The sequence below is a fragment of the Arachis stenosperma genome, chromosome 4 (genome assembly GCF_014773155.1).
Source record: "Arachis stenosperma cultivar V10309 chromosome 4, arast.V10309.gnm1.PFL2, whole genome shotgun sequence".
Taxonomy (NCBI): Eukaryota; Viridiplantae; Streptophyta; class Magnoliopsida; order Fabales; family Fabaceae; genus Arachis; species Arachis stenosperma.
Window position 1 is genome coordinate 142,691,740 of NC_080380.1, and position 25,646 is coordinate 142,717,385.

The 25,646-nt window shown below is 31.3% G+C and overlaps 4 protein-coding genes across 4 annotated transcripts; 3 read left to right on the plus strand and 1 right to left on the minus strand.

The window, feature by feature from the left end:
* Positions 1 to 4,381: 4,381 nt before the first annotated feature.
* LOC130975761 (protein FAR1-RELATED SEQUENCE 5-like) lies at positions 4,382 to 6,643 on the minus strand. Its single transcript, XM_057900500.1, has one exon. The coding sequence runs from the start codon at positions 6,641 to 6,643 to the stop codon at positions 4,382 to 4,384; it is 2,262 nt and encodes a 753-aa protein (XP_057756483.1).
* A 6,612-nt stretch (positions 6,644 to 13,255) lies between these two features.
* LOC130975762 (flavanone 3-dioxygenase 3-like) lies at positions 13,256 to 16,091 on the plus strand. Its single transcript, XM_057900501.1, has 3 exons — positions 13,256 to 13,507; positions 14,728 to 14,975; positions 15,512 to 16,091. The coding sequence occupies exons 1-3, from the start codon at positions 13,256 to 13,258 to the stop codon at positions 16,089 to 16,091; spliced, it is 1,080 nt and encodes a 359-aa protein (XP_057756484.1).
* A 4,924-nt stretch (positions 16,092 to 21,015) lies between these two features.
* LOC130975763 (uric acid degradation bifunctional protein TTL-like) lies at positions 21,016 to 21,666 on the plus strand. The gene is made up of 3 exons (XM_057900502.1): positions 21,016 to 21,342; positions 21,438 to 21,539; positions 21,613 to 21,666. The coding sequence occupies exons 1-3, from the start codon at positions 21,016 to 21,018 to the stop codon at positions 21,664 to 21,666; spliced, it is 483 nt and encodes a 160-aa protein (XP_057756485.1).
* A 2,351-nt stretch (positions 21,667 to 24,017) lies between these two features.
* Positions 24,018 to 25,442, plus strand: LOC130975764 (uncharacterized). The gene has a single exon (XM_057900503.1). It carries the CDS (start codon positions 24,018 to 24,020, stop codon positions 25,440 to 25,442), a length of 1,425 nt encoding a protein of 474 aa, XP_057756486.1.
* Positions 25,443 to 25,646: the final 204 nt, after the last annotated feature.

Below are 25,646 nucleotides of genomic sequence, written 5' to 3' on the forward strand. Positions count from 1 at the left end.
ACCGTTCACTCACCCAGGCGGAATTAGAAAGCCAAAGATTGAGCCCAAATCAGTCAATAAATCGAAGGCGTCTTATGCACTGAGCCAACCCACAAAAGACTATAGAAGAGCTGTTTATTTCTTTTCCATTACCAGCGTAATTACCACTTAAATATAGTTTCTTATGGGCACTGCTAATTATTACATTTAGTGATGAATTGCTAATACTTTGTATTAAAATTTGTAGTCAATGCAGTGTCAATTTATGCCAACTCCAACCATGCGTCTTTTGGAAGATCAGATAAAGGCCTGTGCATATATATTTTCAGCATCGCTAGATCCATCGTAAGTTAATTTGATATTATCTTTGTTGTCGATGAATGAGGGCCAATCTAATGTGTTTCGGTTTTTAATGGATACAGTGAAGAACTTGTCGTAACAAATACAATCAGAGCAACTAGATCAGACTTTGCACATTTCATACCTGACAGACCCATTACTGATAAGGTACAGAAGTAATCTATTAGTTAATCTACGTTCGGTTCTGGGCATGATCTCTTAATATATATTTGGATTGTGATCCAGATTCTTGAATTAGCGGCATTGAAATGCACTGATGATCAATCTGATGTAAGTTTCAAGACAACATGGCAACTTCCACCGAGATTTGTGGTATGTTCTATAACCCTGAAAAGATAAGTTCATTTATCTTTAGTTACAAATGTAATGCTGATATAGAACTATACTTCTTTATCATGTACTAAAGACTATATTGGTTTGCATTAATGAACTAGGTTGATGTCTTCAACAAGAAAGATTTAAAGAAGATGGAAGACTACATTTATAAATTTATGCAACCTACTGCTGATTTAAAATTTGTAAGAATTTTTTCTTAAGATTCATTGTTGGATACAGTTTTCCATTATCAGCATACATAACCGAGGGGCAAATTTTTATGGTTTAGATATACGTTCCTATTCAAGAGGATGACCACTGGTATCTAATGGTAATATCGGTTTGCGAGCATACAATTTATCACATGGACACCCATTTTAATGATGACAGAATTCGCTATCGTGAACGTGTTATGAAGACACTAGTAAGTCCGTGAAAAAATTTACATAAGCTTATTAGATCTTATTCTGTTTTTATTATTTAACCAGTGAAATGAAATCAGGCACACGTACTGGAGCAAGTCATCACGTCGAATTTTTACAAGGATGATGGCATTCAAGAGTATAATAAAAAATTTCATGACTACAAAATTGAAAGACCAGAAGATATACCTCAATGTTCCTCAAGCTTGAACTCTGCAACTTGGGTGATGAAGTGGATGGATATGACTTATGAATTTAAGCCATATGGTAACAATAAGGTGAGCATTTATAAAACAAATTTCTAATATTTAATCCCTATTTTTTGGTACTAATTCATAATGTATAATTTCTAGCTTGATGATCACGATATTTGCATGATAACCGCGGTGCATATACTCCGGAGTCGGATCAACTATAAGAAGCCACAGATTATAGCATCGGTCGAGGAGTTTTGGAATATGCACAGTTCTTATAATTAATCTAGATAGAGTGTAATACTTTGGTTAGTGCGTATTTATTTGTTAGAGTTAGTGGATGTACTTCTTGCGAATTTCTTTAAATGACTTCTTAAATAGAAATGTATTGCTTCGTTACTTTTCTCAATTTTACTCTATTTCTATGCACCGTATGGAGTTTTAGTTTAATTTATTTTAAAAACACATATTTTTAATGTCATTCCCATTGATTATTTCAATAACCATCTCATACAAACATTATTTTAACAACCATCCCATACAAATATTATTTCAAACTATAAGTGATAAATTTGTAAATAAATAAAGCAAAATAAAACCATGACGATGTTCTCTTACTTATTAAGAAAATAATATTATTTTGTTACTTCTTGTTTCTAAAATTATGAAAAAAACTTAAAGTAGAAAAAATGAAAACACATTTTTGTTCTACTCCAACCTTAAATTTATCCATTTTAATCGTGTTTATGAAAATAAATTCTTGTAATCGTTATTTATATTTGTGACTGATTAGTTTTAAAACCCGAATCTTAGTTCGTTACAACCGAATTATAACCGAATTATTTTCATACTTAGCTACTTCAATTTAATGAACGTTAGTGGATTATAATTGAAATGGAAAAACTAAAGAAGCTAGCTACATACTAATAGCTAGAATGTCATTAATTGTAAGCAACCAATTGCTAATCCCACCAAGAAAGCAAATTGATCTTGTCATATAAGTAGAATGATTAATTCAAGTATATTATTATTGTGAAATATTGTGAAATATGTATGTATAGTATTAAAATTTCTCATCAGCCGTTTTTCTACCCTTCCTTATATGAGACAGATTGTTTGATCTGTTTGTGTATGTGGTTGTTGCAATCTATATTAAAGATCAATATTAAAGTATAATTATAGCTTTTGATAAAGATCTTTCTATCAATCCAGTTCCTTTGGTATAACTTTGTGGTATAATTATACCAATTCAAAATTAGCCTGCATATACTACATTAAAGGAGAAATCTTAAGCTTGTACAAGTTAACAGCACATAATCCACCTGACATAAAGCTAAGCAAGGACTCAAGAACTGTTTATTCTGGACAAAAGGGGATCATAAACAAGTGATTTTTGTGGAAGTTCAATGAATAAACAAACAAACAAACTACGCTAATATTTTAATGCAATGCCATAAACAAACCATTGATGACGGGTTCCTATCTTCAAGCTTGTGGGGGACTCGAATCAATCAACAGAGTAGCTGTTGGGATAATCTTCCTTCTTAATTCTTATATACGTCAAATAGTTTCCTACAAAATGAAAACTGAGCACAGAATAGGGCCTTAAAACAAAAACAAAACAACACTCACAGAGCCAGAAATAAGAACATTCACACAGCCAGAAATCACTTACAATCAGCACAATATACTAAAAAGAGCCAGAAATCACGAACAATCAGCAACAAAAATTAAAATACAGCAACAAATAATCACCCTAAATACTAAAATCGATAAATCTATCAACAAAAATTCAAAAACAGTTGAGTCAAGTTAAAAAACACTAAAACAGCAGCAGCAAGTACCAAACAGCAACAACTAATCCCTAATCACACTAAACCTGAAATTTCAAACAGCAACAAGTAATCCCTAATCACACTAAACTTGAAATTTCAACAAACATTACAAACAGAGAACAAGTAATCCCTAATCCCTAATCCCTAATCACTGTTAGTAGCAGCAAGAAAATGTTATCCAAAATTTCAGAAGTCAAAGAAAGAGCAGCAGCACAAAATCAGCAAAAATTATCAATTTCACAATTTCACATTAAAAATCAACAAACAGAGGCTCTGGGGAGAGAAGACGGAGACACGAACAAAAAAGCCCTAGACACTAACCTTCGATGGAGGCACGGACGGCGACCAGGGAGACGACGGCTACCCGGGAGACGACGGCGAGCGGCGATACGGCAGCAAGTTGCTCCAAGCCAACAAAACAGAGATAGCCACGGAGGTCGGACGGATGACGGGAAAGCAGGACGCCGAGCTACAAGAGAGGGCCAGGCCACGGACGGCGCCGACAGCACGGACGGCGGCAACACTGCGGCAGAACCGTTGCAAAATGCAGAGAGAACCTAGGGTTTTGGTTTGGTGAGTTAAGATGAAGAGCCGTCGAGGACCTGTCGATTTACTGGGTTCCGGACACTGGGAAGAGGAAGAAGCGGCGGTGCTGAGGAACTGGAGACGGCGGCGGCGCTGAGGAACTGGAAACGGCGGCGGCGACGATGGAGGGCTAGGGTTCCTTTGCTTCAGAGTTCTCCAGGGAGTGAATAGTGAAATGAAATAAATGAATGATTGGGAAAGGGGGGTTTGGGTGGAGACATGGAGTGGATCCAGTTTTTTTGTTTTTTTTTTTAATTAAGAGACGGCGTCGTTTTTTCTGAACCGGCCGGTTACCGGTCCGGTCCACCCGACCGGTTCTCAGCCGATTCAGAGGTTTTTCAGCGGTTTTGTTTCGAACGGTTATAAATGAAGGACCAGATCGCTTACATTGCTGGTTTTCAATTGAACCGGAATCGACTGGACGGTCCGGTCCGGTTTTCAGAACTTTGATTATGAGTTATCAAATAATTAATATATATAAGTAGCCAGCACGGCAGCACTAAACAACAGTTGAATACTAATTACGATAATTCTAAATAGACAAAAAATATTAATAAAATCTCATTACACCTAGAAAGCATAAGCACGACTATTGGAAGAATGTATAAAGTCTCATCAATATAGTAAAAAAGAAAAAATACAGTTACGAAACTGATTTTCTACCCAAAAACATTAAAGTTTATGGAGGTTGCTAACTATCACTATCTAACTCAGCCGTCGCTTCGGTACACATGTCTCCATCGTCCGAACCGATTGCTTCATTTTCTATAACGTTGTTGTCAATGTCCTTTTGCCAAGGACATGTTGTCTTCTTATGTCCTTCCATTTGACAAACACTACAACGTTGCCGCTTCTTCTTCTTAGATGGCTGTTCTGAGCCTCCAGTGGTTGGATGCACATACGGATTGCTACTTCTAGCTACACCTGAGTGAGGTTGATTATCTCCTTCGTCTGCAGCCTTGTAAGATGAGTACAATCCCATAATTAAATCATGTGTCTCTTCATATCTCTCTGGTACTTTAGCAGCAACAGCAGCCAGTTGTTTAGAAAATTCCACCAAAGCACTTTGACGACTAATAACAACAGCATCCCTGGTGAACCCACTTGGATCATTGAGTGCTGATTTAACCTTTTTTGTCCATCTATCCAATACCAATGACCGGGGAATCTCACGGATGTCTCTGTCAACCAGAACTTTCACAATATGTTCGCAGGGAATACCAAATGACTCCATTCGTAAACAGGTACACATGAAGATCATTTCTTCTTGACGAAAATCAACGGTCCACATAAAATCGGGCCTCCCATGCTTACACACAATGTACTTTATGCAATCATCGGTATTATCTATGTTCAGAACCCGCATTGATCCAGCTCTGGAGAGAAATGGCCGAAAGAAAAGAAATATCTCATGAGTGTATAACTCAGCAGCATATCTCTCTAGCAGCTCTATACAAGTTTGCATGACGGGCACCCCACGTGTAGATTCATAATCAGCATTAAATTCGTTAAAGCGCATGTGTGCTACACACCTTTGAAAATGCTCTACAAAACTTGTCAAATCATACCGCGACCCCACATACCTTCCCACAACTGAGTGTAAACCTTCACATCTTGATGTAGTTCTAAAGCCAGCAAAGAATTTTCCTCTTAGATATGCAGTAGCCCACATATGCTTCTCTTCGTACATGTTGATCACCCAGGGCTTATCCTCAATGCCAAATTCTTCAATAAGCTGAACCCACTTACGCTTAAACACGGGAATCTCGTAGTCTCCTGTCATAATTTTTCTAAATTTAGATGTAAACGATGGATTCCCAACATTGCTAGTTGCATTTCGAATAAGGTGCCAAGCGCATAATCTATGTCTGACTTCGGGAAATACATCTCTCACTGCATTCCTAATCGCCATGGCCCCATCAGTTATGATTGAGGTCGGGGTCTTGCCCCTCATTGCAAACATGAGCTGACGCAGGAGCCAAACATATGTATCAGTAGTTTCGTCCGTAATTAACGCAGCAGCAAAAACAATTGTTTGGTTGTGGTGGTTAACCCCGCTGAATATTACTAATGGACAACTATACTTGTTCTTCTTGTACGTAGCATCAAAAGCTATAACATCCCCGAAGAGTCGGTAGTCTAGTTGGCTAATCCCATCAGACCAGAACAAATTACGTAACAAACCTCTTGAATCGTGACATGCCTTGAAATATAATTGGAGATCCTTCAACCGCATATCCTCTAACTTCTTCAACACTCGTGCTGCATCTCCAGGAATTTGACGCCTTTGCCGAGCAATCTCATTGTACATATCTCTGGGACCATAGCCAACAAATTCATACACGCCTGCTTGACTAGCTAGAAGACCAAATATCTGTGAGGTGCTGATCCCTGACTTTAGCATGTTCATCATTTGCATAATATCTGCCTCTGACATTTTTCTGTGGGCAGGCAACATAGCACTGAATTGTGTATCCAATAGATCATGGTTGTGTTGGTTAGAGAAATAAAAGATATGCCACCTTCCACTTTCTAGTACAAATTTAACATCCATTCGGGCTTCACATCCAGTTCTTGTTTCCAATCTAGGCTCCTTCTTCCTTTTTTCCATCGTGTAATATTTCTCCATCCTGAATCCTTGCCTATGGCATACAAACATTTGTCTGTAAATCTCGCAACTACTATTTTTGAAGGTCTTGCTCTTCCTTGCACTAAAGCCCTTCGACTTTGAGTACTTCATATAAAAATCAAATGCAAGCTGCAAAGTAGAAAAGTGGTATTTGCCAATTTTCTCCGCAAAATTCTCACTAAATTTCAAAGATGTAATGTCTTGCACGGAGTCAACCGCATAAGCGGCTTCAACAATATAATCTGACATATCAGATTCAGAAAAAAACGCTCCCTCGGTAAATTCATCTCTGAAATCTTGTTCGAATTCATTCTGTTCATCCATATATCTTGGTCACTTACTAGCTCTTCTTGTGGTTAAAGTCATCGTCCTCCTGGTATTGCTCATTCATCTTAGTGTCCGTAAATACCTGACATCTTAAAATGTCCAATGAAAAAAAAATCAGTACACTCCATCTTATAACATTACATACAATAGATAGATTCGTATATTGCTAGCAGGGACGGATCCAGAGATTTTAATATTGAGGTGCCAATTTTTATATAATTTTTTAATCTATAAAAAATAATTAACATATAGTTATTGGAGTTAGTTTTTTAATAGATTTATTAAGATACATATAATTATAATTTTTTCCAACAATTTTAGTTTTAATATGATAATTACATAAATAAGATATAACTTTAACAATTGTACATTACAAATTTATAAAATACCATATAATTATAACGGGATTTGCTAACTTATTAATTAAAATTCATTCTTTCAAAAGTTTTAAAAAATTTGAAAATAATATCTACAGTACATAATGTGATTACCAAAACATAACTACTTAAGTTATTATTAATATAAAAATATGAATGTTAAATATATAATATAAAAAAACAATAATTTTAAAAAAATAAATATAGAAATTATTATATAAAAACTAATTGGAAAGGTACAAAGACTTGAGGGTATGATATTAAATTAGTTAGGTAAAAATATTAGTGAATTAATAATTAAGACATAAATCTATTACATAGTGAAAATAATACAATAAAACTTTAAATTACCTAATATTTGTTTTTATTTTTAAACACAAATTTTATATAAGTATAATTTCTTAAAATTTGGGGGGTTCAGGCCACTACTCGCCCCTCTAGGTCCGTCCCTGATTGCTAGCTAATTAGTAATAAAAAATAAAAACATCTATTCACTTTTTAGTAATTCTCAATATCTTGTTAGTTAATAAAAGATAAAAAAAATTTTCATTACACAATCAATTTTTACGAATAAAGTATCGAAACGAATAATTGGAAAATTAGAGATTCTATCCACTTACCTCGATTTTGTAATCAAAACGATGGATTGTTTTCTGAACACTACAATGAAAAAAATTGATTGGACCTTTGCTGATTGCTGCAACGGTGATTGTCAATTAACGATGAACAAAAAGTGAATATTAAATAGACGGATAAAAAATAAAAAAAATGGATATTCAGTAGATGGATGGATGTTCGAAAGAAAAACAATGAAATTTTTTATAAAGAGAATGATACACGATTTTAATGGTGGGATTGAATAATTGGTGATAGATTATTCACCAATTTATAATGTTAATATTAAGGAAAAGATAAGATTAGAGTATCTAAATCAAAATAAAACAGATAGATGAATAAGATGATAATGTTTAAAAACGAAAACAAGACTGACATAGGCGTAATACATCGCATTCCAATCGATTGAATGATCATTTCAATCGATTGAATTTGAATTCACACACACTACAATCGATTGAAATTGGCAAATTCATATTGTTTGGGTAAATTCAATCGATTGAGTCACAAAAGCAATCGATTGAATTTGGTGAGACCTAGGTTGTTTTGAAGCATTCAATCGATTGGAAATTCTAAACAATCGATTGAATTACAAAAATCCAATTTTTTTTCATCATTCAATCGATTGGATCGTATGACCAATCGACTGAGTTATGCGAAAATCATGCTTTTGGCAAATAATAATAATAATAATCTTAGACGGATCACATTTAAAGAAAAAGTTTCAAAATTGGTAGATTGACTATGCGAAATCAAGCCCCCACCAATCGATTGAAGTATACTTAAACACAATGTTCTAATCGATTGTTTTGTTATTTTAATCGATTGGAATACACTTAATTACAGTATCAATCGATTGGTTTTATATGCAATCGATTGAAATTAAAATTGATGATAATTCAATCGATTGCACTTAGAAAACAATCGATTGATACAGTAATTAAGTGCACTCCAATCGATTAAAATAACAAAACAATCGATTGGAACAGTGTTTAAGTGTACTTCAATCGATTGCACTATCAAAACAATCGATTGAATCCATACAAACACATTGTTTTCAAGACCTGATTGCATCTTAAGAATATAGATAAACTTAAAAAACCGTTAGCTAAATTGGTTCCATCATCCAAGAAGGTCTTACAATTCAAACAAACCTAGTACCTTTAAGAACTCTATATATGAATTGTAAAAATCAAAGCAAGGCATGCTTGTACAAGAATATTGCTATAAAACAATTTCTTCATGGTCCAGGCCTTGGGATGATGCCCCTTGGGTTTGTGATGCCCAGATTAGTGCATAGACTATCAATTGCTTCTCCCTGACGATTGATAGCTTCCGTTTGCCTGTCTTGACGCTGCCTCATATCAGCAAATTGCTCCTCCATATATACTCTCATGCTTCACAATTCATCCATCAAATCTTGCATTGTTGGCGAAGGAGGGGGTGGTGGTGGGGGTGGCTCTGTTTGTGCTTGCACCTGGTCTTGTGGTTGCCCTTGAGCCTGAGGTTGTTGGGCATCCGGATCTCTTCCCATCTGTCTTAGAGTGCTGTCATCAATCTTGGCTACATTAGTCAAGACAACACTTTTCTCTTCAGTTAAGTCAATTCCAAGCCATTTGAAAATCTTGGTCCAATGGCAAGCATATCCTAAACCAACACTTGATTTTCCTTTCTTCATTTCAAGCATATGATGAACCATAAAATAAGGCCAGTTTATCTCCTTTCCAGTCACCATAGCCCAAAGCACTAAAATATCTTCGTTAAACAAGATTCCATGATTATGTTTTCTTGGAATCAACATGTATGAAAACAAATACATCAATATACGCTGCTCAATCCCCAACCCACTACAACTTATATTACCTCTAGCATCCATTTGTGGATTCTCATACTGTAAACTCTGCAAACCAACTAATCTGTTGTATTCACCCCATTCCTCATCTGCGGCAATACCACCAGTAAATTTTGCCCCATGATAAACTAGACTCCATTGTTCAGCTAGTTCTTGCAAAGTAACTCTATAATGCTGTTTCCCTAAATCAAACTCAATCAGCGGCATTACCTCACCCTCTTCATCAGGTTTAGGAACAACATAATTCAAAGTACTATAAACAGCCCTAACCAAGTGCGGGTAATACTCATCCCTAGTTTGTACAAAATCAACTAAGTGCTGTGTTTGCAATGCATTTAACACCAAATTAAAACGTCTATCCTGAAGGAACTCGGCTGTTATGTACCTGGGAGGAACAATTGGCCTTGACTCGAACTTCTCCACATAGTTTTTCAGTGCCCTTTGAGACGGCAGCCACCTTGCCATGTAGTGGGATGAAGCAATGAGTCTGGCAGGGGCAGAACTTTCTCCCTCAACCCTGGCTCTTTTGGCGTTCTTAGTTCTGGCCATTATGGGGATACTGGTTTTGTGGGTTTTGTAGGGATTTTGATGAGGGTTGGAATTATGTATCTAGTTTGGAGTGGGTGTGGGTGAGAATGGAGAAGAAGAAGAGAGAAGCTTTCTGGTTTTAGAGAGCTTTCTGGTTTTAGAGAGAGGAGAGAGTGGCGTTCGAATGAAAAGGTGGAGAGAGTGGGTGTGAATACGCGGGTTATCAGCTTTAATACACAGCACATTTCAAAATTCAATCGATTGGATTACGCCACCAATCGATTGAATTTGGCAAAAAGTTCAATGTCGTCACTTTTCAATCGATTGGATTGCATTATCAATCGATTGAATTTGGCCAAAGAAATCAAAGTCATCACATTTCAATCGATTGGGTAACATTACCAATCGATTGAACTCGGCAAAAAATTCAACTTCATCACCTTCCAATCGATTGGATTAAATTACCAATCGATTGAATTTGGCTAAAACTTCAATGTCATCACTTTCCAATCGATTGTATTTGGCAAATCCATGTTGTTTTCGTGAATTCAATCGATTGAGTAACAAAAACAATCGATTGTTTTGAGGCATTCAATCGATTGTTTTGTGATACACTGTAATCCAATCGATGAGTATCATTCAATCGATTGTTTTGATAAACCAATCGATGAATTTCAAGGAAACACGATTTGAAAGTCATGGAGGAACTTCACGAGATCAAACATAATTTTACTCGACTGGAATATAATTAGTTGTTGTTTTGTATTTTTTTGTTAATAAATATAATTCTTAATTGATAAATAAATAATTTATAAAATAAAAAATAGTTTCTATAATTAAATAAAATATAAGGGGTTAATTTGCAATTAAAAATAGTTCAAGGACTACATAGCAATTGATAAAAAAACTCTAAAAACATGTTTTCTACTTGGACCACTAAGTAGTCCAAAGGTTCCTGGACCACCGAATCCTTTGCCTACAAAGTTGGATTTGAACCCCCAACACTTATTTAAGCGGACGAATGAACTGACTACTCGACCAACCCAAGTTAATTAAGTATGTTAAATATTAAACATACATCAAACATGCATGTTGTGCATAATTTATTTGTACATGCATGCATGACACAATATATAATACTAGTTGTATAAAAATTAAAATTAAAAAAAAAGGGGGGAGGGGATAGATAAACGTATTTGGCAAACACACTCCAAGCAAAAAAAGTCCAACAAACAAATAAAATAAATAAAAGAGAGAAAAAGCACACTGAAGAGTAAGTGATGTGGCAAAATCATGAAGTCAAAAACCAATACAATAACAATAACCGGATTAACAAGTGAAGAGTCGGCTCAATTTTTTAGTTATGAACCCATTAGTGTGCTTTTCCCGGATATGAAAATAGGGAGAGATAGACGAAAAGGTAGGACAGCTTTATGTCATTTTTAGGTGAAAGAACTCGGAAGATCCGAGTTCTTTGTTAAGCAAAAAATAAACAAATAAGTCGGAGGGTACTTGTTGATGGCTGGAATTTGAATTTTAACGATGCAAAACGGACCGTGCGTTTTGTATATATATTTTTTATCAAGCTAAAAATGAAATCGTAGGGTCTGAGTTCCCTTTTTTAAATATTAATTTGAATCTGCTAATGGCAAACGGTAGGTCCGATTTAGGTTTATTGAAAATATCAGATTTCGTGTTCTTCTTCAAACTTGCTCGTCTTCTTTTTCTGGTTCTCTGCATTTATATTTTTTTTCTTCATGGTATGTAACTCAAAAATTTGTTAGTATAGTTTCTGTTATTATTTAGTAGAGTAAGAAAAATAAATGATATAATACTTTTGAAAATGTATTATTTTGAATGATAGAGTACAAAAATAAATAATACACATTTCTATTCATCTTCTAACAATAACAACAACAATAATAAACTTCCTAACAATAATAATTTTTAATTATAAAATATTAAAAAAATTCAAAAAAAAACCTATATCTGGTAAAAATGATAATAATTCCTAAATTCAATTTCTAACCACAATAATAATAATTAGCCACTTAACAATAATAATTATAATTACGAAATATAAAAAAAATTAAAAAAATTTAAACGGAGAAAGAAAGAAGAAGAAGGTGGGAGTGAAGTTGAAAGTGAAATCTGAAAGTGATTGTAATTGGATAATGAGAGTGAGTTGCATGGGTCTTTGTTTGGTTTCAAGGCACTGTTCGGGGAGAAGCTATTATACGATGCGTATCCAGACTGCATCAAATCGGACCGTGCGTTTAGTGAAATGCAACTCGGACAGTCCGTGTGGTGAATAGAAATTCGCATAGTCCGAGTTGTGGTTTTACTGACACCACAAAATTGTGAAGCATCTCTCTCCCATATGAGAATCCAATACTACTCATGTATCCATATGCAAATTAAAAAGCGGTGAAGAGTCCAAACACCGAAAACAACGTATTCATGCATGTACCAGAAAAAGAGGCAAAGAACATTAAAGCAGCCGCCAAATAAAAGCACAAGATAGATATGTTATATGAACATGATACTATATTTCATTAGGTACGTTCTTGCCCCTGATCTTTATTGAGAAATTGTGAATTAAGAACAAGTTGGTGCATGATTGTTTGAAACAAAAATAAGTACTACATTCATTTCCAAATAAATTTCCTTTTTTTTAATAGTCTAAAATACAAGGGTCTATATATACTTCAAAACCAGCCCACAAGTTCCACCCTCAAATAAAATAAAATAATACACACCCCACATGTGCAAATTGTATGCTGTGCCAAAAGAAGCCTACAATTCATGTAGTACGATCATGTACTATACAGTATACTCTTCTAATATACATACATGTAAGAGTGTATAAAGCCGTCAAAATTAAGCTTGTGTATGTATATAAATAACACTATTCTTTTGGATCCAGCTATGTGACGCTCTATTCAAATTGTTCTTTCGTCAAATACCTCCTTTTTTTGGAACCATCTCCTAATATATATATAAAACTACTAAGCATAATAATCCGTACTCAATTTTCAACGGAAAGTAAATCTGTCTTGTTTTGCTTTGCATATACAATGTAAGTGAACAACATTAGGAACTATGGATAGAGAGGATAAATGTATTGATAATCAATGATACAATAGATGCTTATAAATAGTACATGTATAGGGTCAGCTAGTCATCATAGTTCAATATCTCAATCGAATTATTCATTTTACAAAAAAAGAAAGATACATGGATAATCAAGCAAATAGTAGTGGTGCTTCCTCTTTTACTAGTGCTATGAATCTTGACCAACAAGGAGTGTCTTTTATTCCTCAACGCTATGTTCTACCCCCTTCACAACGCCCAAACATCATTCATCATCATGATGAACATGTTCTTCCTCTTCCTATAATAGACTTGTCTGATTTTCATGATCAAGCTCGTAGATATCAAATTATCAACGAAATCAGAAATGCTTGCAAGGAGTTTGGTTTCTTTCAGGTATTTATATATATACAGCACAATGCTCAATTACTCAATTTTGTATATCATTTAATTTTGCTAGGGAAATACATGTATGCAAGTACAAATATAGATTGTACATGATTGTGGATAATTGGGTATCGTTACAAATTAAAAAATATGGTTTATTATACATTAAAATTTAGTATAAAGTGGATTTCATTTTTACACTCTTTTAAGTTTTAAGTGTAAAATTTTTTTTACACACTCTTTTAAGTGTAAAATTTTTTACACTCTCCTGGTGTAAAAAAAATTACATTGTTAATTAGCTGTTACAGCATTAATGAAATAGTAACGTTGAGTAACCAACTTTGTTTTGGTTAATATCAATTGACTTTTTATTTAATTTTAACAATTTTATAACTGAAAATATTTAATTTAATGACAATATAAAACACATTATTAGTGTATAATAATATAGCAATAATAATATATAATTATCACTCTCTAAATACTTAATATATTTGGATAACTATATATGATGATGTACACATTTTTTTTATTTTTAATTGCAATTAGGCACATTATTAGTTAGAAACTATCAATTAGTTGAAACTTATTAATTATTACCAATAATATTTTATTTAAAGTGAAAATATTATTATGCAAGTTGTATGTATTTCTGATGGTTGCATGTATGTATATATAGCCCTTAAAGACTTTGAATAGGTATGTACACAAATGATGACATTGACATGCCCCTTTTCAAAGCGACAACATAGACACCAAAATAATAATAATAATATAAAATTAAACAATTGTCTTAGGTAATAACAACATGAATTTATATGTCAAGTGGATGAACACACTCATAATTAATAATAGCAACTTTGATCTTGACTTCCAGAGATATATACTTTACTTCCATTTCCCATACCGCAATTTAAGATACACTGTCTTTGGCTGCTTCCTTATAAATGAATCATTCATAGCTTATTACAAAATATCAAATGTATTTTCCTTCCTTATGTATAACAGCAACTAGCTAGAAAAAAAAACAAGCAATTTTTTCCCCCTTAGAATGGAATTGTACTCGTATCATTATTATTCTTAATACTTCCTATACATATGTATATGGCTTTTCTTCATGCATGAACCAATTACAATACATTATACATTATTAATATTGTTATTATTAAATTCAATTATGAATAATATGTAGTTGTCTTCGCAAGACTTATGATTATTATTTTGTGTAGGTTATTAACCATGGAATTGATGAATCAGCAATAAATGAAGCCCTAAAAGCTGCAGAGGAGTTCTTCAACCTCCCTCATGATGAAAAGATGTGTTTGTTTTCTGATGATGTTCATAAGCCTGTAAGATATGGAACAAGCCTTAATCATGCTAGGGATGAAGTTTTTTGTTGGAGAGATTTCATCAAACATTATTCTCATCCCCTATCGGATTGGATTCATTTGTGGCCTTCAAATCCACCAAGTTATAGGTATATTATACCAAAATCAATAATAATCTTATACCAAAGTTTTTTGCATGCTTCATCTCTTTTCACTTTGATAAATATAAATATCCTAGAATAGGATTATATTATACATGATCTGTATTTAAAAAAACTAATTTTTTTTCTGCTAATATAAAAAAATTTGAATATTTTTATTTCTTATAAACCTTTTCTATCTTCTCCTTTTTCATTATACTCTATTTTTTCTGGTGAATTTAGTGTTCTATATATGAACCAATAATAAAAAGGTTCATTCATAAAATATTTCTATTGTATATTAATTATGGATTATGCTACGTGTACACTAAAATCAGCCACTAAAGTCAGTCATCCGTATAAAATACATGTTAAAATACAAATACACATTGAAAATAAATTAAACCACACATATATTTATACACAAATATATTGGTGACTAATTTTAGTAGCTGATTTTGGTGTACAAATAGCATTTTTTATTAATTATTTTTTATCAAATTTTTAAGAAAAAAAATAATTCAATCAACTATAATTGGTAATAGGAAGAACATGGGAAACTATGCTGAGGCAGTGCAAGGTCTTCAAAACAAACTAATGGAGATGATTTTTGAGAGCCTAGGGTTAAACCCTAGCTACCTTGAAGAAGAAGTTAATGGTGGATCTCAACTCCTAGCTGTGAATTGCTACCCAGCTTGCCCTGAACCCGAACTAACCCTAGGGATCCACCCTCATTCCGATTATGGATCAATAACTGTTCTACTCCAAACTCGATCCGGGCTCGAATTCAAGAACAAAAACAATAATTGGGAGGCAGTTCCCTTAGTCGAAGGTGGCCTAGTGGTGCAATTGGGTGATCAAATGGAAGTTTTGAGCAATGGAGTTTACAAGAGTGTGATTCACCGAGCAACAGTGAATATGGATAAGAAGAGGTTTTCAATTGTGAGTCTTCATAGTTTTGCAATGGACAAGAAGATAGGGCCAGCAAAAGAGCTTGTTGATGATGATGATCATCAATTACCAAAGTGTTACAATGAATTCAGCTTCAGGGAGTTTCTTCAATTCATTTCCAACAATGATATTACAAAAGAAAGGTTCCTAGACACTTTGAAGATCATGAAATAATTAAACCATATATAGATTTTGTTATGTATGTTCTTTTTTTAGAGTTTGTTTGTGATTTCAGATTTTGGAGATAATGAAAGGATTTGAAGAGTAATTAATAAGTTTTTCTATCCTTTCATTATTTCTCCTTCTAAATATATCTGAACTTGCAAATATACTTTTAAGATAGATGCAAGGTTTTTTCAAAGAGCTAATCCAGAAGCTGTTTGATTATATAAATAGGAACATCCATGCACCTTACCTAATTGTTTGTTTAAGGATTTCAGTACTAAACATAAGTGAAATAATTATAAAGCAATAAAAGATAAGGTTCTTTTTGTCAATCGAAGACTTCAAGGTGACACTCATCAAGTCTTTTAAAGAAAACTTGAATCGGTGCAAATTGATTAGGCATGTACTATTTTCCTTCTTCTTGTCACCATGCATAGCTTTTTTTTTTTTTTTTGTCTTATTTCGCTTTCCTAATTTACATGAGATATTCTTATATATTCTAATAGCATTATTTGTGCAAGTCCCAGCCACCGCGTGACGCATTGATATAACTACGTTATTTTTATTATTTTCTATTGAATCTCTCAATTCGGTTAATCAAGTACTAAACCGTCACATATCAAAAGTTTATTTAAGAATTTATTATTAACTAAAAAGTTGCTGGAAAAAGAAAAAAAATCTCAAAATAAAGCACTAAACAATTATTGAATTTGATATCATATTTTAGTTTTGATCCTTGATATTAACAAGAAAAATGAAAATAAAAATATAATAAAGTTAAAAATATAATGTTAGTCATAATTATCATAATCGAACTAGGCTAGATAATCTGATAATATAATTAGTGTTGGGCCAATTGTGGAGATTTCGGAGAAGAATTAAAACATCACATTAAATTAAAAACTTTAAGGTAGTAAATTAACGAGTCTTTCATCTTATAAACTTTTCATTCTTTCTTGTTTTTTTTAATGTGGGACTAATTTCATACATCTCACACTTACAACATAAACAATTAGGCTAATTTTTATTTGGATCAGGTATCAGAGAATTTAATATTGCAAAAATCTATCCAACTCAATTGCTGTATATAGTAAATTAAAAAATATAATTTATAGTATTCATCTTTAATATTAATTTATAGTTTTAATATGTTACAATATTAATTTGTTATAGTGTTTATTTATAATGATAATTGTAGTTTTAATTTTTTTTAAATATTTATAGCATTTCTTGGTATTTTATATATCTATAATTTTTTATTTCAATTAGATATTCGATTACTCAAACTAAATCAATTCGGTTTTTAAATTGGATTAAATCGGTTAGACTTTACGTTAAAAAAATGCTCATAAATTCAATCTAAACCAATTCAATTACATTTTAATTAGTTTCAGTATATTTTTTTATTAACCCTGAATCAATCTGATTTGATTTATTAGAGATATAATTATTCATGTTGCTTAAATTTTTAAGATGAGTGATTGGCTCTTAAATTCCATGTGATTTGGACTTTTCGCCTAAATTCCATGTGATTAAGACCTATTAGACCTCCTAGAAGTTTGATTGGCTTTCTAACATTCTCACAAAGACAATAATAATAAGTTCAATTTGAAATTTTTGCGGCTCTGGGAGTAACAATCAAGCTTTTAGAACTCTAATAAATCTTTATCGATCACATGGAATTTGGGTGAAAAATCCAAATCACAAGTTAATGTACTAAATCAACACGTCGTTAACAAAGATTAACTCAAGGGTTAATGTGAGTTACGATTATAAATTTTGAGGCCCAATTTGAATCCTTTGAAAATTTAAAGACCAAATTGATCCGGGCTTCAAATTTTAAGAGTCAAATTAAATATTAACTCATTTCTCCTTCTTATCTAAGTTAGTCATTGGATATCAGAATTTTATGTAAGCAAATAAAAAAAACTATATAATAATCAAGCAAACTTAAAATAGACTTTACTCAAAAAAAAAATATTAAAAATATAACCATTCAACAAATTATTTTTCGTAATTCAAACTGTCTCTTCCTATATCAGTTTATATTAAATATTTGGAGCTAGTGATTTTGTCACAAAAACCATAGCCTTTCTTAAATCCCACAATTCTCATTAGACCAACATTATTGGTGTTGTGATTTTGACTGTTAATATATAAATTATTTAAAATTCTTAATTAAAATATAATTTATATAATTGTATACGTAATTAAATTCAAAACAAGTAGTTTAATCAATAGTATTCATTACTATTAGTTAAATCGCTAATTCAAAAACCCATGCTTTAACTTAGTCAATTATTAATTTGATTTCTGATAATTATGATAATGATACTAAGACTCGCATCATGTATAGAGAACTAAATTAATTATACTATAGTATAAATTTAAAAGTATTATATTATTTAAGAATTAATTAGATAGTATATGTAAATTAATGTTAAACTTAAAAATTTATTTGTAAAAAATATTTATAATTTGTATATAATTTAATATAATTATTCAAAAAAAAATATACAATAATAACAACAAAAATATTGTGAGATTGATCTCTTTCTTAAATATCGATTTATAAGTGTTTTTCTATTACTTTTTATATAATAGAAAGCTTTCTTATATACTTGATCATTGATAGGAGAGAGGACACTACCACAAAAACGGAGTCTAGCCACTAAATTTTAACCACGAAGACTGAAACGTGATAAAAATAAATGAACGTGTCTTATATTTAGCACGAAATATTGTCACAGTGGCTAAAATTTAACATTTTGCCACAAACAATATTTATCGTAGCCTTTCAATTTAAAGTTTATATTCCTCATTATTTTAGTAAAAGTATTTTTCTCTTCTCCTAAAAATAAAAATCAAATTATAACCTCTTCCCTTACTTCTTTCTGCTTGTTTTCCATGATCAATTTATAATATTTTTTTAAATATCCTAACATCAACACATATTTATGAAATTAAATTTAAAAAATAAAAAAAATTTAGATAAAACAAATAATTATAAAAATAAAAGTTATATTCTAATAATTAAGTTAATTATAAAGACAAAATTTATCTAACTAAGATAAAAATTTGGATAGATAATAAAAAATTAGTAATTTTTAAGTAAAAAAATTTTCAGTAAATTTTTTACAAAAAATAAATTATTTATTATTCGTTAAATTTAAATAATTGAAGATAAGTAAAAAAATTAGTTTTTATTTATATAATTTAGTACTCACTACATATTTTGTGAGTACTGTACTCTTATTATATGTATAATTATTTTTAAAAAATTATTTTATGAAATTATAAATTAAGTTTTTTATTTTACTATTATTTAATTAGAATATACTATTAATTATTTCTTTTATAATTATTGTAGATAAATATTAATTTACTGTATATTTTACTATGTTAGTATGTAAAGATAAATTAAATTTGTCAAATACAATAGCAAGTAATTATATTTAGTACTAATTTTTTATTATTTATTTTTATTTTAATGAATCACTTTTTTATTCATAATATCCTTCGTTTTATTAGGTCACATTTTGTTTCACATAATTTTTTATTTCATTAGTTAATAATAAATAAATTAATTATTTTTATTTTATTTTAAATTTTTATTTATAATATTAATTACATTTTACTTTATATTATTGTAACAAAAATAAAAAATAAAAAATATACAAGCTCAAACTAACAAATCAAATTCTTAATTGGATTTAATCATTAAATAAAAATAAATGAATATCATTTTAAAATAAAATATTTTAAAATATATTATAGATAAAAGTTAAAATGTAAAAGGAGTAAAAAACTCTAATAAATCCCTAAATCGAAGGTATTGGGAATCCTTCTCCTTCTGCTTAGCTTCAATCCCCTTTTTTTTGAATCCATCTTCTCATATCTGTCAGATTTCGATGATTCTTTGAGTTTGGTTATCTTCAGGACATGCATTGCTTCAGGGAAAATGTGTGTGATTTTCTTAGTGGCTGGGCTTCTAAAAGGTACGGTCTTTAGCCACGCAATAATATTACTGATACAAAATTATTGCACAAATTGGACGGAGATTTGTAACAAACTCATATTTTCGTGGCAAGAATTGTATAAGGCTTTCACATCTTCGGAATTTTGATTTCCTACCAACAACACCCACCGTAGCAAAGTTGGGCGCGATGAATATTTTTGGTATCGTTCCCACCATTTTCTCCCATTTTTTACTTAAATATCTTCCCTCTATTTTGGTTAAAAATTTTTAACTGTTCCCTCTAATTAATTTGGTGCAGCACAAAATCACACTGCTAGAGAATTGGAAAAATCTTTTATCAGGTAACACTTAACTATTATCCTTTCTTATTCTCTTTTAATTTCTGTGAGTATCATGTTTATTTATATTTTTGGGAATATCATGTTTATTTATATTGTGTAAATACAATTTCTGCAAGAATTATACTAAATTTTTTTCTTATACTTCTCGTTATTTTTGTAATTGTTGTTTCTGAGTTATTTGTTGTTATTAGGTTATTGGGTGTTTGCTCTTGTTAGGTTTTTGTTATTTAGTTCTTTTACATTAATGAAAAGAAAGATATGATATGTTACTACGATATCTTTTCCTTCATGTTTTTTGTGAAAATATATAGTATTAATTTATCTATTACTTATGTTTTTTTCCTACCGTTATGATGGTCATTTTATATTTGTTGAAGATTATAGTGCATGCTTGCTGGTTGAGGCTAATTTTATTTGAAAATAACGTCAAATTTTAATTAAAGTGATAAAAACTACATATAGTATTTAAAACTTGAATAATTACATATAAAAAAAATAAACGACAACCTTTAATTTGCATATTCAATTTTTAATGTTCAAACACATTGAAAATGCTATATCTACTTTTGTTTTTTTATTCATAGTGTATTTCGTAATATTCAGGTGATCAAAGATGGCAATTCTATCTGAGCATGTTCATACATCATTGCCCCAAATCCCACAATCTTGCAGCAAATCTTCAAATTGGATTGCTATGGAAGAAAGTGAGTTTCTTGAATGGTGTGGAAGCATCAAATTCGCTAAGGAAATGGCTTCTGCCTCTCCTTTCTCCTCGTTGCAACACGCACTCGATGTTGCCTCTCAGGTTTGGTTTAATAAGATCAATATCCATTCCTGGTTGGTGGCTCTCAATGCTCACACGAATATCTCTGAAAAAACACCCTTCTATCGAGAATCCTACGATAGTGCTTCATCCACTAGTATGGATTCTACTCTTAAGGTTTGCCACGTTTGCCATTCTTTTTGCGTTTTGTTATTTAATTAAAAATAATCCTTTAAATGTTTCCTGGATTATGATTCATTTGAAATTTGTAGGAGATATATGCATTGAGCATGCAGTATCTGGTAAGGTTCGGTTTTCCATACTTTAAGAAAGATTCTGATTGGGATACTGATGTTATACTAATGGATTTGAAGGTAATTTTAAAAAATAATTTATTTGGCAAACAATATAAATAGCTGAATTTGAATCATTACATTTTCTTTGCAGATGAGTGTTAAAAACAACCCGGCATGTGAGTTCCATTGGGCATGTCGAAAGTAATTCAATATCATAGAACGACATATTGCAAAGTTTTTTCAAAAGAGAGGATATGTTCGCTCTACAACTGAATCGCCAATAATCCAAACTGCTGTAAAAGACTTTGATCTGAACAAAAAGCCGTATCCTATAGATGATTTGGATCCTATTGCGCGTGACAAAGCTAGGCAATTTTGTGAAATATGGTATCCAGGAGAATACTATGTTTGATGTATTTTTGTTTGTTTTACTTTTGTTGAACATAACTATTCTGTTAAATTCCAGTTCTATCTAGGCTTAGTATCTTTGTTTAATGTTATTTTTCGGTTTCAATTGAACATATCTGTCTACTTAATTGATTATTATGACTCATCTGAAAAGTAAATTTTCCATTGTAAGAGTTAATATTCTTTCAAAAATAGCACTTTCGTCCTCTAAAATTTTTATACACTAATGTGTCCAGTTAGCATGATTATTGCTATTTAAACAAGCTAATTGAAATAAAATTACTACAATAATATTAGATAAACAGACACACAATACAGAAGGAATGAACATTAAATCAAATTAACATTTATTTCAAAAAAAAGTAAAATTCAGAGGCTTAAAAATAAAATAAGTTTTATTCCAATTAATAATATGTATTTAATTAAATCAAGTATCAATATTTAAGAATATTTAAATTGAATCTTTTAAGATTTTGAATTTAAAATTTGTTATAAAAAAGGATAAAAGTAACAGAAAAGGATAAAAACAACGACCAATTGATAAGATAGTTCAAATATGCTTAACTAATTCCTAACCCTTTGTTTAACTAATTCCTATAAATATGCTTCATATCAAACATTATACAAGAACTAATACTCATTCTCATTCATTTGTATGTTCTTATCGAGACTAGAGATAAAGGTAAATTATTTCACAACATTATACCTTACTTCATATGATTTAAGTATACTTTATATATTTTTGGATTCATAGATAGCCTGTTCTCTCTTGTAGGACACTGAAGGTCAAATTAAAGAAGACAAATAAAGTGTGGAGCCAATCTTAATCAACTTTTTGAGATTCCAATTACCTTGAAGGTTATATTTCCTTATAGTTGATTTTTTATTCCTTGTGCACCACTACTCTCTTTATTATATTTGATTTTCGGAAATATGACCGTACTCACAGTAACCCGAGATTGACTGAAAAAGTTTGAGGAGACCAAAAATTTTAAGATAAAAATCATGATAAAAGTTTTATATAAAAATAAAATTTATAAATAAAAATTATTTTTTATTACTAATATCATAAAAAATAAATATTTACAAATAAAAATTATAAAATATTATGTAATGGTACTTAGTGTTGAGAATTTTAATAAAATTTTTAGTTTCCATAACTACTAATAAATAATTTTATAAAAAATTTTGGGGCCATACCCCTCCATGGTCAAACTAAAGTGTATCTTTGCATACTCATTATAAATATTTGTTAGAATTTTTTACAACCTCAAATACCCTTTTTTTTTTTTACCAAAGATAGGAGACTTGAACCCGCAACCTCAAATGCCCTTACACAATACCATTGTGCATTAAACATAATTTGATATACTTTTAAATAAATCATGCTATCACTTCAGATAAATTTTATGGTGTTTATATTGCCTAACTTTTTCTTTCATATATAACATGTATAACATATTTAAAAAAAAAACTATATAACATATTATATATAACAACTTTTAAAATGTTTAAAATATATTAAAAAATATCTATTTACAATTTTTTTAGAGTAAGTTATGCACCGTGTTAACAAGACCATATCCTTATCCATTACTTATTCCTTTTATATAGAAATTTTTTTGTATATTTTTACTCAAATATTATATAAACTTATTTGTTTTATGATTTTCTACCGTAATAATTTTTAAACTTATTATGCATAATTGATTATTGAGGACAAGGTTCATTTTTTTGTTGCGATGCAAATTGTGAGATTCTATAATATAATTTTACTTACTCTATAGCTAATTAGTGAGTAATATTAATATTAGTTTGACGATCTGTTTAGGTTAGTTCAGTAACACCTCCTTTTACACTTTATGTCAATACATTTCTGTAATTTGTTGTGTATATTAATTAGGAACTAATACATGATATGCTGATTTTTTTGTATAATTCATTGTTATGCCTTTCATATACTTATATTTTGGTACATTATTATTTAAACAGAGTCATTCAATTATGATTGATAAGAGTTGGATTCATAAATCAATTACATCAATAGAGTATAGATGCGGGGTTGAAGAATTTTTAGAGTTTGCCTTTGCTAGAGCTGCTATAAATGGAAAAATTATATGTCCATGCATCAAATGTGGGTTCAACAATATGGGGACGAGAATTGAAGTATTAACTCATTTACTTCAAAAAGGATTTCCAGAAAAGTATACTTCTTGGTATATGCATGGAGAAACTATAGTCCAGCCGGAAGAAGAACTATTTGGTCATAATCATACAGAGCCTGTTGAAAAACCACCACTGCATGATATATTGACTGATGTTTTCGGTATAGATGATATCAACTATGAAGGTGATGATGATGAGCCCTTTGCTTCGAGAACTGATTCCGTTCCAATGCCGTCGGAAAATGACACTAACGAGGATTCAAGAAGAATTACAGAGTTGCTAAAAGATGGAAATCGTAAATTATATCCTGGGTGCGCAAAATATACCAAGTTATCATTTATTGTTGAGTTGTATCATATCAAGGTGTTGTGCGGTGCTACTGACAAGACATTCTCCATGATAGTCGATCTTCTCAACAATGCTTTTTCCCATGCTAACTTGCCCACTTCATTTTATGAAGCCAAAAAAATGATTAAATTGTTAGGTTTGGGATACGAGAAAATTCATGCATGTCCAAATAACTGTATGCTCTTTTGGGGAAAAGACAATGAGAAAAAAAATAAATGTGTGGTCTGTAACGCATCTCGATATAAAGTTGAAGAGAACACCAGCAGCAATACGGAAGTTGTGGAAACAAGTCAAGATCAAAAGAAAAAGATACCAGCAAAGATGTTGAGGTACTTTCCTCTTACTCCTAGGTTAAGAAGGTTATACATGTCCTCTAAGACAGCAAGACTAATGCGCTGGCATTCGGAGTTTCCTAATTCAGATGGAAAGTTAAAGCATCCTAGAGATAGCAAGGCATGGAAAGATTTTGATTTATTACATCCAGAATTTGCTAAAGATCCTCGTAACATAAGGCTCGCTTTAGCAACCGATGGCTTCAATCCATTCGGGACTCTCAGTTCAAACATTAGCATTTGGCCAATGATGCTATATATATACAACTATCCTCCATGGTATTGTATGAAGCAAACTTCCCTTATAATGTCTATGATAATTCCTGGTCCAAAGATGCCTGGAAATAATATTGATATTTTTTTGCAACCACTTATTTGTGAGTTGAACAAATTATGGAAAGGTGTTGATGTCTACGATTCTGTTGATGGTAACAATTTTCGTATGCATGCTGCATTATTTTGGACTATTAGTGATTTTTCAGGTCTTGATAATCTGTCTGGGTGGAATACACATACGAGCCTCGCTTGTCCATCATGTAACTTCGATACAGTCTCCAGAAGGTTGAAGTTTGGCATGAAGTATTGCTTTATGGGACATCGTCGATGGTTACCTGATGATCACGAGTATAGGCACAATAAACACTCTTTTGATGGCCATACAGAACTAAGAGGCCCACCTCCGACGTTATTAGGCAGAAGGATTTTGTCCCAAATTGAGAGTAGTTGAAAAAGACCTCAAGATGCACTCAACGATGGCAACATCCCACTACAATGGAAAAAGAGGAGTATTTTCTGGGATTTACCATATTGGAAGGATAATCTTGTTCGTCATTGTCTTGACATGATGCACATAGAGAAAAATGTGTGTGATAATGTGATTTTTACTATACTTGATGACAAACAAAGGACTAAAGACAACTTGCAAGCTCGT

Coding starts and splice junctions, on each gene's coding strand:
- LOC130975761 (XM_057900500.1), bottom strand. CDS start 6,643: ATGGATGAACAGAATGAATTCGAACAAGATTTCAGAGATGAATTTACC.
- LOC130975762 (XM_057900501.1), top strand. CDS start 13,256: ATGGATAATCAAGCAAATAGTAGTGGTGCTTCCTCTTTTACTAGTGCT. Junction 13,508..14,727: donor AGGAGTTTGGTTTCTTTCAG/GTATTTATATAT, acceptor TATTTTGTGTAG/GTTATTAACCATGGAATTGA. Junction 14,976..15,511: donor TCAAATCCACCAAGTTATAG/GTATATTATACC, acceptor AATTGGTAATAG/GAAGAACATGGGAAACTATG.
- LOC130975763 (XM_057900502.1), top strand. CDS start 21,016: ATGGCAATTCTATCTGAGCATGTTCATACATCATTGCCCCAAATCCCA. Junction 21,343..21,437: donor GTATGGATTCTACTCTTAAG/GTTTGCCACGTT, acceptor TGAAATTTGTAG/GAGATATATGCATTGAGCAT. Junction 21,540..21,612: donor TTATACTAATGGATTTGAAG/GTAATTTTAAAA, acceptor TTTTCTTTGCAG/ATGAGTGTTAAAAACAACCC.
- LOC130975764 (XM_057900503.1), top strand. CDS start 24,018: ATGGGGACGAGAATTGAAGTATTAACTCATTTACTTCAAAAAGGATTT.